Genomic DNA, 14677 nt, shown 5'->3' on the forward strand with positions numbered 1-14677 from the left:
TTTAAACACAACAACTAATATAGCTATGTTTTAAACACAACAACTAATATAACTATGTTTTAACACAACAACTAATATAACTATGTTTTAACACAACAACTAATATAGCTATGTTTTAAAACAACAACTAATATAACTATGTTTTAAACACAACAACTAATATAACTATGTTTTAACACAACAACTAATATAACTATGTTTTAACACAACTAATATAACTATGTTTTAAACACAACAACTAATATAACTATGTTTAAACACAACAACTAATATAACTATGTTTTAACACAACAACTAATATAACTATGTTTAAACACAACAACTAATATAACTATGTTTTAACACAACAACTAATATAACTATGTTTTAACACAACAACTAATATAACTATGTTTTAACACAACAACTAATATAACTATGTTTTAACACAACAACTAATATAACTATGTTTAAACACAACAACTAATATAACTATGTTTTAACACAACAACTAATATAACTATGTTTTAACACAACAACTAATATAACTATGTTTTAACACAACAACTAATATAACTATGTTTAAACACAACAACTAATATAACTATGTTTTAACACAACTAATATAGCTATGTTTTAAACACAACTAATATAACTATGTTTAAACACAACAACTAATATAACTATGTTTTAACACAACAACTAATATAACTATGTTTTAACACAACAACTAATATAACTATGTTTAAACACAACTAATATAACTATGTTTTAACACAACAACTAATATAGCTATGTTTTAAACACAACTAATATAACTATGTTTAAACACAACAACTAATATAACTATGTTTTAACACAACAACTAATATAGCTATGTTTTAACACAACAACTAATATAACTATGTTTTAACACAACAACTAATATAACTATGTTTAAACACAACAACTAATATAACTATGTTTTAACACAACAACTAATATAACTATGTTTTAACACAACAACTAATATAGCTATGTTTTAAACACAACTAATATTACTATGTTTTAACACAACAACTAATATAACTATGTTTAAACACAACAACTAATATAACTATGTTTTAACACAACAACTAATATTACTATGTTTTAACACAACAACTAATATAGCTATGTTTTAACACAACAACTAATATAACTATGTTTAAACACAACAACTAATATAACTATGTTTTAACACAACAACTAATATAACTATGTTTTAACACAACAACTAATATAACTATGTTTTAACACAACTAATATAACTATGTTTTAACACAACAACTAATATAACTATGTTTTAACACAACAACTAATATAACTATGTTTTAACACAACAACTAATATAACTATGTTTTAACACAACAACTAATATAGCTATGTTTTAACACAACAACTAATATAACTATGTTTAAACACAACAACTAATATAGCTATGTTTTAACACAACAACTAATATAGCTATGTTTTAACACAACAACTAATATAACTATGTTTAAACACAACTAATATAACTATGTTTTAACACAACAACTAATATAACTATGTTTAAACACAACAACTAATATAACTATGTTTAAACACAACAACTAATATAACTATGTTTAAACACAACAACTAATATAACTATGTTTAAACACAACAACTAATATAACTATGTTTTAACACAACAACTAATATAGCTATGTTTTAAACACAACAACTAATATAACTATGTTTTAAACACAACAACTAATATAACTATGTTTTAACACAACAACTAATATAACTATGTTTTAACACAACAACTAATATAGCTATGTTTTAACACAACAACTAATATAACTATGTTTAAACACAACAACTAATATAACTATGTTTTAACACAACAACTAATATTACTATGTTTTAACACAACAACTAATATAGCTATGTTTAAACACAACAACTAATATAACTATGTTTAAACACAACAACTAATATATCTATGTTTTAACACAACTAATATAGCTATGTTTTAAACACAACTAATATTACTATGTTTAAACACAACAACTAATATAACTATGTTTAAACACAACAACTAATATAACTTTGTTTTAACACAACTAATATAGCTATGTTTTAACACAACAACTAATATATCTATGTTTTAACACAACAACTAATATAGCTATGTTTTAACACAACAACTAATATAGCTATGTTTTAACACAACAACTAATATAACTATGTTTTAACACAACAACTAATATAACTATGTTTTAACACAACTAATATAACTATGTTTTAACACAACTAATATTACTATGTTTTAACACAACTAATATAACTATGTTTTAACACAACTAATATTACTATGTTTTAACACAACAACTAATATAACTATGTTTTAACACAACAACTAATATAGCTATGTTTTAACACAACAACTAATATTACTATGTTTTAACACAACAACTAATATAACTATGTTTTAACACAACAACTAATATAGCTATGTTTTAACACAACTAATATAGCTATGTTTAAACACAACAACTAATATAACTATGTTTAAACACAACAACTAATATAACTATGTTTTAACACAACAACTAATATAACTATGTTTAAACACAACAACTAATATAACTATGTTTTAACACAACAACTAATATAACTATGTTTTAACACAACAACTAATATAACTATGTTTTAACACAACAACTAATATAACTATGTTTAAACACAACAACTAATATAACTATGTTTAAACACAACAACTAATATAACTATGTTTAAACACAACAACTAATATAGCTATGTTTAAACACAACTAATATTACTATGTTTTAACACAACAACTAATATAGCTATGTTTTAACACAACAACTAATATAACTATGTTTTAACACAACAACTAATATAGCTATGTTTAAACACAACTAATATTACTATGTTTTAACACAACATCTAATATAACTATGTTTAAACACAACAACCAATATAGCTTTGTTTTAACACAACAGCTTCTAGCAAACTTATCATGAAAATATGGGACTCAATGTCTTACTAAACAGACAGCAATGCAAACACATTCTCTTTCATGTTTAACGTCTCCATAATTCCTCTTATATGTTCTCTCTTTCCCTCCCGCCAACTCTCTGTCATTCAGGACTCTGTCTCACCTGGTAGGCAAACATGTTGAGGAAGTAGCTGTAGATGCCACTCTGGTGCGTCTCCTGGGCTGTCATCCGTTCAGAACCCTCCAAAACTGACAGCTTTGGGTGTTAGATCACAGACCCTGTGAGGACGACATCCTAAAAGTCCACACAAAAAGATCCTCTAACATCTAAAACAGTACAAATTGTTTTCCCAAAATAAGTACCGGCGTTACAAAAGAAAATCGCTACTTGTGGTTGTGCAATCCAACTTCCAACGGGTCAACAGGGTAGTTCTTCCTGAGTTCTTCTCTGCTATATCCTGGATCACATGTAACACAAAGACACATCCAACCAACCTTGCTAAATCTCGGCATCGACCTCAATACAACTTCGGGGGGATAGAAAGTGTCCGGGTATTTATTTTGCTCATATCCTGTGTGCTCACTTTTTGCTTCTGTGTCGGGCGCTGTCAGAAGAGTTGGAGAGAGAGGTGGTGACGATGAATGCCCTCAACCCCTCCTCCCCCTGCTCCGCTTTACCCTGGCAGATTAGGCAGAGCCAGGGAGAGAGGGGGGCGGGGCATGTGTTAGTCCCATCTGTTCCTCCCTTCCCCCAGGGCCCTTGCTCCACTGCTCCAGAGACAGCCTCCAGGCCACACACACACACACACACACACACACACACACACACACACACACACACACACACACACACACACACACACACACACACACACACACACACACACACACACACACACACACACACGACAGAGCAGCCCGATGGTCACAATAGGCTTGGGCCACACTGTTCATTGGGTTACATACCCATCAGAATGGAATTACCCGCAAATTACTGTCATTTTGTTTTACATTTAAGGATGTTATGAGATACCTTCTGCTTTCCTACACAGCGCCGTCCACCGCCGCATGGCACCTCCTTGCTAAACTCTGATACTCCCTGCTTGTCCATAATGGAAAGAGGCCACATCCATAATCCTATCATCATTACGCTGACCGGCCCAGAAACACACAAAACAAGAGGAATGGGCACAGGCCAGGTCTCTCTCCAGGCAAAAACCTGACGGAACGCAAAATCCATATGTCCATATTTGGTAGATTTTTAGTTGAGTTCTCAACAAACGTGAATTCTATTGTAGTTGAAATTAGCCAACCCTTGAAATCCTGTTGTTGATTTGTGGTTGAAGCCTGGTTTAAATGTGTGTACTTTGACAACTTTTTGTATTTTCAACACAAAATTCCATTGATGTTCAAGGTCAGTATGTTGACAGATTACATCGATATACTGTTGACGTTTTCCTGGTGCGCTGTGTCTGTGAGTCAAGAGAAAGAAGACACGTAGGGTTGTGTCTGTGAGTCAAGAGAAAGAGGACACACGTAGGGCTGTGTCTGAGTCAGGAGAAAGAAGACATGTAGGGTTGTGTCTGAGTCAGGAGAAAGAAGACATGTAGGGTTGTGTCTGAGTCAGGAGAAAGAAGACATGTAGGGTTGTGTCTGAGTCAGGAGAAAGAAGACACGTAGGGTTGTGTCTGAGTCAGGAGAAAGAAGACATGTAGGGTTGTGTCTGAGTCAGGAGAAAGAAGACACGTAGGGTTGTGTCTGAGTCAGGAGAAAGAAGACACGTAGGGTTGTGTCTGAGTCAGGAGAAAGAGGACACATGTAGGGCTGTGTCTGAGTCAGGAGAAAGAGGACACATGTAGGGCTGTGTCTGAGTCAGAAGAAAGAGGACACATGTAGGGTTGTGTCTGAGTCAGGAGAAAGAGGACACATGTAGGGTTGTGTCTGAGTCAGGAGAAAGAGGACACATGTAGGATTGTGTCTGAGTCACGTGAAGGAGGATGAAGGCCTCTGCTCAACCCAGTTGGCCAAATATGTAACGTGAAATCTTGAAGTCATTTTCTAGTTAAAAGTTGTTTTATTTTCAAACACAAAATAAGCAAATTGACTACTTTAAAATAGAGATAGCCTCAATGGCGCTGACAATTCTGTCATAGACACCATATTGACAGATACAAAGTCAAGATCTCTATTTATCTCTATGCTATCCACTGATATACAGTAATCTCTGTTCAACCCTTCTCCACAAGACAGACTCTCACTTAACCCCCTCACTTCTGTTTTAAACTGGCATTGACTGGGGCTGAGTGCCAGGGTGTGAGCCCTACCATGGCAGAAGAGTACAGTAGACTATAAAAAATGCTGGTGATCTGTATGTTTGTAATCCATGTTTACAAAGGTGGACTTGCTCGATGTTTCGGCCTAGTGGCCTTTCTCAAGACAAGAGAAGGACTGCGCCCACAATCTCATCTGGAGTACAGTAGCCCACACAGGTTGTTTACACAGGGAGGGAGTACACAGAGAGAGAGAGTGAGTCAGAATAGATTTGGGTCAGTGTGCAGGGCGCTGTGCCAGGATAATCCAGGGAAGTTGTACAGTCCTCTCAGTCTCAGTTAGAGTGACCTTTATCAGTCCCTCTCTCTCTCCCCGACCCTGCTGCAGACTAACTTCATAACCCAGACTGGGTTATCATCGTTCGGGTGCAGAACAGTTCTTACTGGGGCTACTACTCTACGACAGCATAGGCCTAACTCATCAGTGGTTCCCAAACCTTTCGGGGTTGTGTGACCCAACCAGGGCCTGTCAAATGTTCTTGTTACAGACCAAGTAAACATAACAAATTCTAACAGAACACAGTTTTTAGCCACCTGTAGCCTATAAAGAATTGTCAGCAACTCAAAACATTCGGAAAGTATTCAGACCCCATGACTTTTTCCACATTTTGTTGTTACAGACTTGCTCTAAAATTGATTAAATAATTTTTCCCCCTCATCAATCTACACACAACACCCAATAATGATAAAGCAAAAACAGGTTTTTAGACATTTTAGCCAAAAATATAAAAAAAATACTGAAATGTAACATTTAGATAAGTATTCAGACCCTTTACTCAGTACTTTGTTGAAGCACATTTGGCAGCGATTATGGCATCGAGTCTTCTTGAGAACGACGCTACAAGCTTGACACACCTGTACTTGGGGAGTTTCTCCCATTTTTCTCTGCAGATCCTCTCAAGCTCTGTCAGGTTGGATGGGGAGTGTCGCTGCACAGCTATTTTCAGGTCTCTGCAGAGATGTTTGATTGGGTTCAAATCCGGGCTCTGGCTGGGCCACTCAAAGACATTGAGAGAGTTGTCCCAAAGCCACTCCTGCATTGTGTTGGCTGTGTGCTTAGGGTCATTGTCCTGTTGGAAGGTGAACCTTCACCCCAGGCTGAGGTCCTGAGCACTCTTGAGCAGGTTTTCATCAAAGGTCTCTCTCTGTATTTTGCTCCGTTCATCGTTCCCTCAATCCTGACTAGTCTCCCAGTCCCTGCCACTGAAAAACATCCCCACAGCATGATGCTGCCACAACAAGCAGACACGAGCCTACCAGACGAGCTAAATCACTTCTATGATCGCTTCGAGGCAAGCAACACTGAGGCACGCATGAGAGCATCAGCTGTTCCGGATGACTGTGTGATCATGCTCTCCGTAGCCGACATGAGTAACACCTTTAAACAGGTCAACATTCACAAGGCCGCTGGGCCAGACGGATTACCAGGACGTGTGCTCCGGGCATGTGCTGACCAACTGGCAGGTGTCTTCACTGACATTTTCAACATGTCCCTGATTGAGTCTGTAATACCAACATGTTTCAAGCAGACCACCATAGTTCCTGTGCCCAAGAACACGTAGGCAACCTGCTTAAATGACTACAGACCCGTAGAACTCACGTCCATAGCCATGAAGTGCTTTGAAAGGCTGGTCATAGCTCACATCAACACCATTATCCCAGAAACCCTAGACCCACTCCAATTTGCATACCGCCCAAACAGATCCACAGATGATGCAATCTCTATTGCACTCCACACTGCCCATTCCCACCAGGACAAAAGGAACACCTACGTGAGAATGCTATTCATTGACTACAGCTCAGCGTTCAACACCATAGTACCCTCAAAGCTCATCACTAAGCTAAGGATCCTGGGACTAAACATCTCCCTCTGCAACTGGATCCTGGACTTCTTGACGGGCCGCCCCCAGGTGGTGAGAGTAGGTAGCAACACATCTGCCACGCTGATCCTCAACACTGGAGCCCCTCAGGGGTGCGTGCTCAGTCCCCTCCTGTACTTCCTGTTCACCCACGACTGCATGGCCAGGCACAACTCCAACACCATCATTAAGTTTGCAGACAGCACAACAGTGGTAGGCCTGATCACCGACAATGACGAGACAGCCTATAGGGAGGAGGTCAGAGACCTGGCCGAGTGGTGCCAGAATAACAACCTATCCCTCAACGTAACCAAGACTAAGGATATGACTGTGGACTACAGGAAAAGGAGGACCGAGCACGCCCCCATTCTCATTGACGCGGCTGTAGTGGAGTAGGTTGAGAGCTTCAAGTTCCTTGGTGTCCACATCACCAACAAACTAGAATGGTCCAAACACACCAAGACAGTCGTGAACAGGGCACGACAAAGCCTATTCCCGCTCAGGAAACTAAAAAGATTTGGCATGGGTCCTCAGATCCTCAAAAGGTTCTACAGCTGCAACATCGAGAGCATCCTGACTGGTTGCATCACTGCCTGGTACGGCAATTGCTCGGCCTCCGACTGCAAGGCACTATAGAGGGTAGTGCGTACGGCCCAGTACATCACTGGGGCTAAGCTGCCTGCCATCCAGGACCTCTACACCAGGCGGTGTCAGAGGAAGGCCCTAAAAATTGTCAAAGACCCCAGCCACCCCAGTCATAGACTCTTCTCTCTACTACCGCATGGCAAGCGTTACCGGAGTGCCAAGTCTAGGACAAAAAGGCTTCTCAACAGTTTTTACCCCCAAGCCATAAGACTCCTGAACAGGTAATCAAATGGCTACCCGGACTATTTGCATTGTGTGCCCCCCCCCAAACCCTCTTTTATGCTGCTGCTACTCTCTGTTTATCATATATGCATAGTGACTTTAACTATACATTCATGTACATACTACCTCAATTGGCCCGACCAACCAGTGCCCCCGCACATTGGCTAATCGGGCTATCCGCATTGTGTCCCGCCACCCGCCAACCCCTCTTTTACGCTACTGCTACTCTCTGTTTATCATATATGCATAGTCAATTTAACCATATCTACATGTACATACTACCTCAATCAGCCCGACTAACCGGTGCCTGTATATAGCCTCGCTACTGTTATACCCTTGCTACTGTATATAGCCTCGCTACTGTTATTTTTAACTGTCTTTTTTACTGTTGTTTTTATTTCTTTACTTACCTATTGTTCACCTAATACCTTTTTGCACTGTTGGTTAGGGCCTGTAAGTAAGCATTTTACTGTAAGGTAAAAGGAAACCTGTTGTATTCGGCGCACGTGACAAATAAACTTTGATTTGATTTGACCATGCTTCACCTTAGGGATGGTGCCAGGTTTCCTCCAGACGTGACGCTTGGCATTCAGGCCAAAGAGTTCGATCTTGGGTTCATCAGACCAGATAATCTTGTTTCTCATGGTCTGAGAGTCTTTAGGTGCCTTTTGGCAAACTCCAAGCGGGCTGTCATGTGCCTTTTACTGAGGAGTGGCTTCCGTCTGGTCACTCAGAGATAGTTGTCCTTTTGGAAGGTTCTCCCACCTACACAGAGGAACTCTAGAGCTTTGTCAGAGTGACCATCGGGTTCTTGGTCACCTCCCTGACCAAGGCCTTTCCCCCCCGATTGCTCAGTTTGGCCGGGCGGCCAGCTCTAAGAAGAGTCTTGGTGGTTCCAAACTTCCACCATTTACGAATGATGGAGGCCACTGTGTTCTTGGGAACCTTTAGTGCTGCAGAAATGCTTTGGTACCCTTCCCCAGATCTGTGCCTCAACACCATCCTGTCTCGGAGCGCTACAGACTATTACTTCGACCTCATGTCTTGGTTTTCTTTATATAGACAGGTGTGTGCCTTTCCAAATCAAGTCCAATCAATTGGATTTACCACAGGAAGACTCCAATCAAGTTGTTGAAACATCTCAAGGATGATCAATGGAAACAGGATGCAACTGAGCTCAATTTCGAGTCTCATGGCAAAGGGTCTGAATACTTATGTAAATAAGGTATTTCATTTTTTTATATATATAAATTTGCAAACATTTCTAAAAACCTGTTTTCACTTTGTCATTATGGGGTATTGCGTATAGATTTCTTCGAAAAAAAAACATTTAATTAATTTTAGAATAAGGATATAACGTAACAAAATATAGAATAAGTCAAGGGGTCTGAATACTTTGATGGGGTATATACACTTAATTTTGCAACCCTAGTCTAGGGTCTAGGGATTGATTTAAGAATGGCCTATGTTATCTAACTGTACACTCCCTGATACACTCGTTCTCCCTGCATGTACTGTAAAGCTGTGTTGATGATCAATGATAAAACTCTTTTCAGACATAGTAAATATTGACACAATGTGAACTTTTCACTATCTGCTCTCAGAATAGCAACTTCTCTGTCTTCCACAACTCTGATTCTTGGTACAAGTGAATGATCTGAGCACAGGTAGAGGCCTTCCTAGAGAGCTGTCTGACATGACCCTGTCTGACTGGGATAAGAGGCTTGTGGGGGGATACAAACTGGCTGAATGAATACTCGGTAAAACTTTGCTTGACACCTAGTGTCATAACACTATATGACATGGTCATAACCATGTAATAATATGTCAACAGCTGACAACTTGTCATAACCTGTCATAATATGGTCATACCACTGTTATGACATATTTAGACCTGTTGTGACATATATTGTGTTATTTTATGGCTGGTTAAGAGTGTCAAAACCCACAAAACCTACCACACAAGGCAAAACATTCCATCACACCATAGCCTACTTGTCAACAGTATGTTTGTTACATAACATTTTGTTGAATGTACCATATTAAATTATTGTAATTATGCACACATTGATGTCAGACATGCACCTACCCCAATGCTCTGTTGCGGATGACTGGGATGAACGCAGGAGCAGATTTCAGGAGCAGGACAAGACACACTCTTTTTGACTGATAACTGACATAAGGGCATGTATGTGATAGGCCTGTCTGGCTTGTATGATTATGATGGTCATAATGCTTCTTGACAGTGTCATAAAGTGTATTTTCTTAGTCCAAGTAAAGTGACACAGGATAGTCCTAATGCTTTTTGACAGTTTCATAAAGTGTAAAAACATTACTTTAAAGAATTCATTACAACAACAACAACAAAAGATTTAACAAACAAACTTTCAAGCGAAATACTCTCACATTGATTGTCTGTTGGGGACGTACAAGCCTGACAAAGCCTCTAGCATAGCAACAGCTATAGGATTGTAGCCAAAAATAGCTAGAAATAGCCAATGCCTGTCCTTTTTCTGGGGACCTGTCTCACTAATGACAGAGAGGATAGATGACAAGGTGGATGAAAGATCTCACTGCTGTCTCTCAGTAGATAATTGATGTAATTCAGATTGAGTTATAGGTCTATACTGTACAGGCTTGTGTTGGAGATGTTCATGTATTTTCCTCCCATTAAGCTACAAATGGAAATATGTTAATCAATATGCTAAATGTGTTAGGGGTGTGTACGGGAGGCGAAGTCAGGTGCAGGAGATCAGAGTGTAGTTAACAGGCGCACTTTAATTCAGGGCCAAAAACGACAGCATATAACAACATAAACATGCCAAAAACACGGAACATAACAAAAGTATGGCGCATGACAATATCCACATAACAATAAACAATTACATGGAGGGGAACAGAGGACTAAATACATGCAGTGTGATTATGGAATGAAAACCAGGTGTGTATGGAACAAGACAAAACAAATGGACATATAAGAAATGGAGCGGTGATGGCTAGAAAGCTGGTGACGTCGATCGCCGAACGAGGAGAGGAGCCGACTTCGGTGGAAGTCGTGACAAAATGTGACACGGTGAGGACTGTTTTTCTTCTTCAAATGTGACAGTGGTACTATTTGTTTTCCTTCATCCCAGTTGGTTGTCATGCAATCATAGCTCCTGTCTGAGATCACAAAACCATCAACACAACTCGCAATCATTGCCCTAAAAAACACATTAGTGACTACCAATTAATTCCTTACAGTGACAATGAACAAATACTATTCTCCAAGAATCAACATTAACTGATGTAATCACAGCAGAGTAGAATCACTAAGATCTTTAATCTGCTGTTGGCTAAATCACTCCACCGTGAACTTCCATGAACCAATTAGTCCCTTCAGATTAACAGGCTTGTATTCATTAGCGCACACTGTAGCAAACCGTTTTCAAAAAATATACAATGGAAAAACTGTTGTCCCTCCCCGTTTCAATTTGGGTTTTTTTCCGTTTGGTGCATAATGAATACGACCCGGGTTTTACTCTCGAGGGTCGGTCAGGGCAGCCCACCACCGTCGCCCTCGGTACTACCCAGCATTCCTGGGGGCCCTTTCACTGATAGATAATTGCGGTTGCCTTGTGGGAGAGGAGACACTGCCAAAGCGAGCAGACAAAAGCAAATTAGAGGAGCCAAAACAACGCTTGAGTGAAAGCATTCCATCTATGGTTTCAATAGGCCTTTTGGAAGAACGGTTCGATCGAGTCCAAGCACGTTTTCCAAAAAACACAGTTGACTGTAGTTTGTTTTGTGTGTAAAAAATAAAACATCTTATGATTCTTTAGAGCCCAGTTATTTAGAGATATGTCTGAAGTGTAAGAATGTAGAAATATTGTAGTCTTACTGTCCATTGAGAGTGATATGAGACAGAACTAAAACGATGACCCAGAGAGAGTCAAGCCTCACATGTCAGTCAGAGGATTCCCATGCCAACCCATGGCAACACAATTTATCCATTCATCAACAGTGACATAACTGATTGAGTGTACATAACAGTCCATTTTCCAGTTTACGTTCTCTGGATTACACAGAAACGGCAGATTACGGCAAACGTCCTACACGTAATCTACACCACAATCCCAAACATTTTTGAAAGGATGAAACATAATATTTCTGCTTCACAGGTTGGGGGATTGAAAACAGTATTTCATTGCCTTTTTTATGTGGCTCAGCAACCCATGAGTGCAAAGTTCAAACTAGCAGTTTAATGAATTGAGGATTTTTTCAATGAGACTTTCTATCAAAAATAATATACAGTATAGGCCTATGTGAAATGAATTGTATAACAGTAAAATGGGCCATTTCACTCTAAGGAATCATATCAATATGATCACAGTGTACTGCCTGCCAGCCAGCCGGTATCTGTGGGTTGGTTGTTCAGTCTGTTTGTCAATCCATAGCATACTGTAACTGTATATGTCTAGGTCAACAGTAACTATTACAGATCAAGAAGTGGATCATAGTGAGGTGTTGATGAACTACTGAACATGGCCAGGAGCTAAATTGGGTGAGAAGGAAGGCTGGCGAAGGGAAGGGGGGGTGACACAATAAGACATTCTATTCTTTCCATTGTGTTTACCAGGATGGTAATGTCTGAAACACCATTCACTGTTTCTCAGGCTGGCAATGCGATCCATAAAAACTACAGAATTTGATATAATTCATTAAGTATTCTTTGTTATTGAATTTTAGGTAGATAGTCTAATCTCATCCATTTTGAGGGAAGTCCCACCAGAGTTGGATTCAATTCCATTTAAATGAAATAAACTGAATTGAAATGGAATTGATCCCAACACCAGTCCCACCACTTGCAAAAGCCCAAGCTCACTCCCTGAATGCTTCGTTCTGAGTTCATCAGTCTCTCACCTGAGTACAGAGACACAACATTACTTCCCAGACTGGTGCAGCAGGCACTGAGGTGGGTGAAGAAGCTCCAGGTCCACCGGCTCTCTACGATCAATCATAAAGCAGGATGAAAGGGGTACCGGGACAGCAGTACAGAGTTAACAAGCCCGTAAACACTCAAGTTTAGTATATGCATATCACCCTCCTGTTTTTCGTTAATAAGCCCCAGCACCACCATTCCTCTGGGCCCCATCGATCATTCCACACATCTCCCCCAACAGACAGACATACATGATTTACAAGGCAAACACCCTGAGAGGGAGAGCCAGTCAAAGAGATGTTGGCTTCAGATGTGATCAGGGAAGGTTTCTCTACTTTTTAGGCTTAAGCTGATTAAAATAAATTTGATTGATTGGTAAGTGTAGTGTAGTGTACAGGAGGTGGGAAAACTATTGTGGGGGATCAAGAGAGAAACGTAGGAGGTTGGCCAGGTTGTTGGGACTTCGAGTATTAAAGTACTGTAAACCTCTTATGCAAGACAGAAATAGGCCTAGGTGTGCGGAGTACCCTTTAATCCAACCACATGCAGTCTACACATCAACCTATCCAGTCAGAATATAATTTGGCATTTTGCCCATCTGGCCAAGTGACACTTGGAAGTTGGATATCACATTTTTTTAAAGAGAGTGAACTGGATCTTAAAGTAACTGTCCTGAGAAAATCTCACTTTTGAAAGTTAATACTTTGTTAACTCATACCCAAATAATGTTTTGACTCATCTTATACTCGTATTTGTGGCCAAAGCATAAATTGGAGAAAAAAACACTTAAAAAACCCAATCTCAAACTTGTATCTCAAACAGACCAATTAAAAAATGCTTGCTATTTCCTCATAGAGTGGAGCAGCAGCGTAGCCTAGTGGTTAGAGCGTTGAGCTAGTAACCGCAAGGTTGCAAGATCAAATCCCTGAGCTTACAGGGTAAAAATATGTTGTTTTGCCCCTGAACAAGGCAGTTAACCCACTATTCCTAGGCTGTCATTGAAAATAAGAATTTGTTCTTAACTGACTTGCCGAGTAAAATAAAGAGTATAATGTCATCCAGCTGGCCAATCAGTGGTCTATGTTCATGAATATCTTTAATGACCGGTATACACCCATACCATTACGTTGTTGTGGTACACCCACACCATTCCAACACAGAAAAGCTGATTTTTAACATACTTGATTACAATTTTTTTGAAGAAAAACTATTTCACTCATATTGTAATTAATTATAGGTCATATATCATCGAAATCTGGAAACACTGGACAGTTACTTTAAGCACTTACAAATTCGTAATTGCATGACATTTCTTTTTTTCCAGGATGTAACATATCACCTTGCACACTTTTCGGGGACCAGTTTTGGCTGGTGATGAATTACTGGCTGTATCACCAAGGATATCAAGAAATGTTTCTTGCATGGTAAATTAAATATTTGCCAGGCATGCTAGAATATGCATAATTTGTAGTAATATTAGTATAACTACTATAAGATGATTTAGGATAAAAATTTAGTTAATCTAATTGTATAGGAAGTTAACAAAATATAAATTAAAAATGAATATCAATGTAAAATATTTTACTTTTTGCTTACAAATTGCTGATAATGGATTGCGGTTTTCTATAGCGCTATCTTCGATCCTTGGGACGTCCCTACCATACAACTCTTACATAACCCTAACCTTAACCTTTTTGGAACTGCAATGAGG

At 38.9% G+C, this 14677-nt stretch overlaps 1 protein-coding gene across 1 annotated transcript in view; it reads right to left on the reverse strand.

Moving 5' to 3' along the window:
• The window catches only part of LOC106562556 (serine incorporator 4), a 34172-nt gene extending 30506 nt beyond the window's left edge, over nt 1–3666 (reverse strand). The window contains exon 1 of the mRNA XM_045689424.1: nt 3153–3666. Coding sequence (XP_045545380.1) covers nt 3153–3218 — 66 coding nt within the window. The 5' untranslated portion in view covers nt 3219–3666. The remainder of the gene's footprint in view (nt 1–3152) is intronic.
• Between the last annotated feature and the right edge of the window lie 11011 nt (nt 3667–14677).

Source organism: Salmo salar, chromosome ssa11 (assembly GCF_905237065.1).
Source record: "Salmo salar chromosome ssa11, Ssal_v3.1, whole genome shotgun sequence".
NCBI lineage: Eukaryota > Metazoa > Chordata > Actinopteri > Salmoniformes > Salmonidae > Salmo > Salmo salar.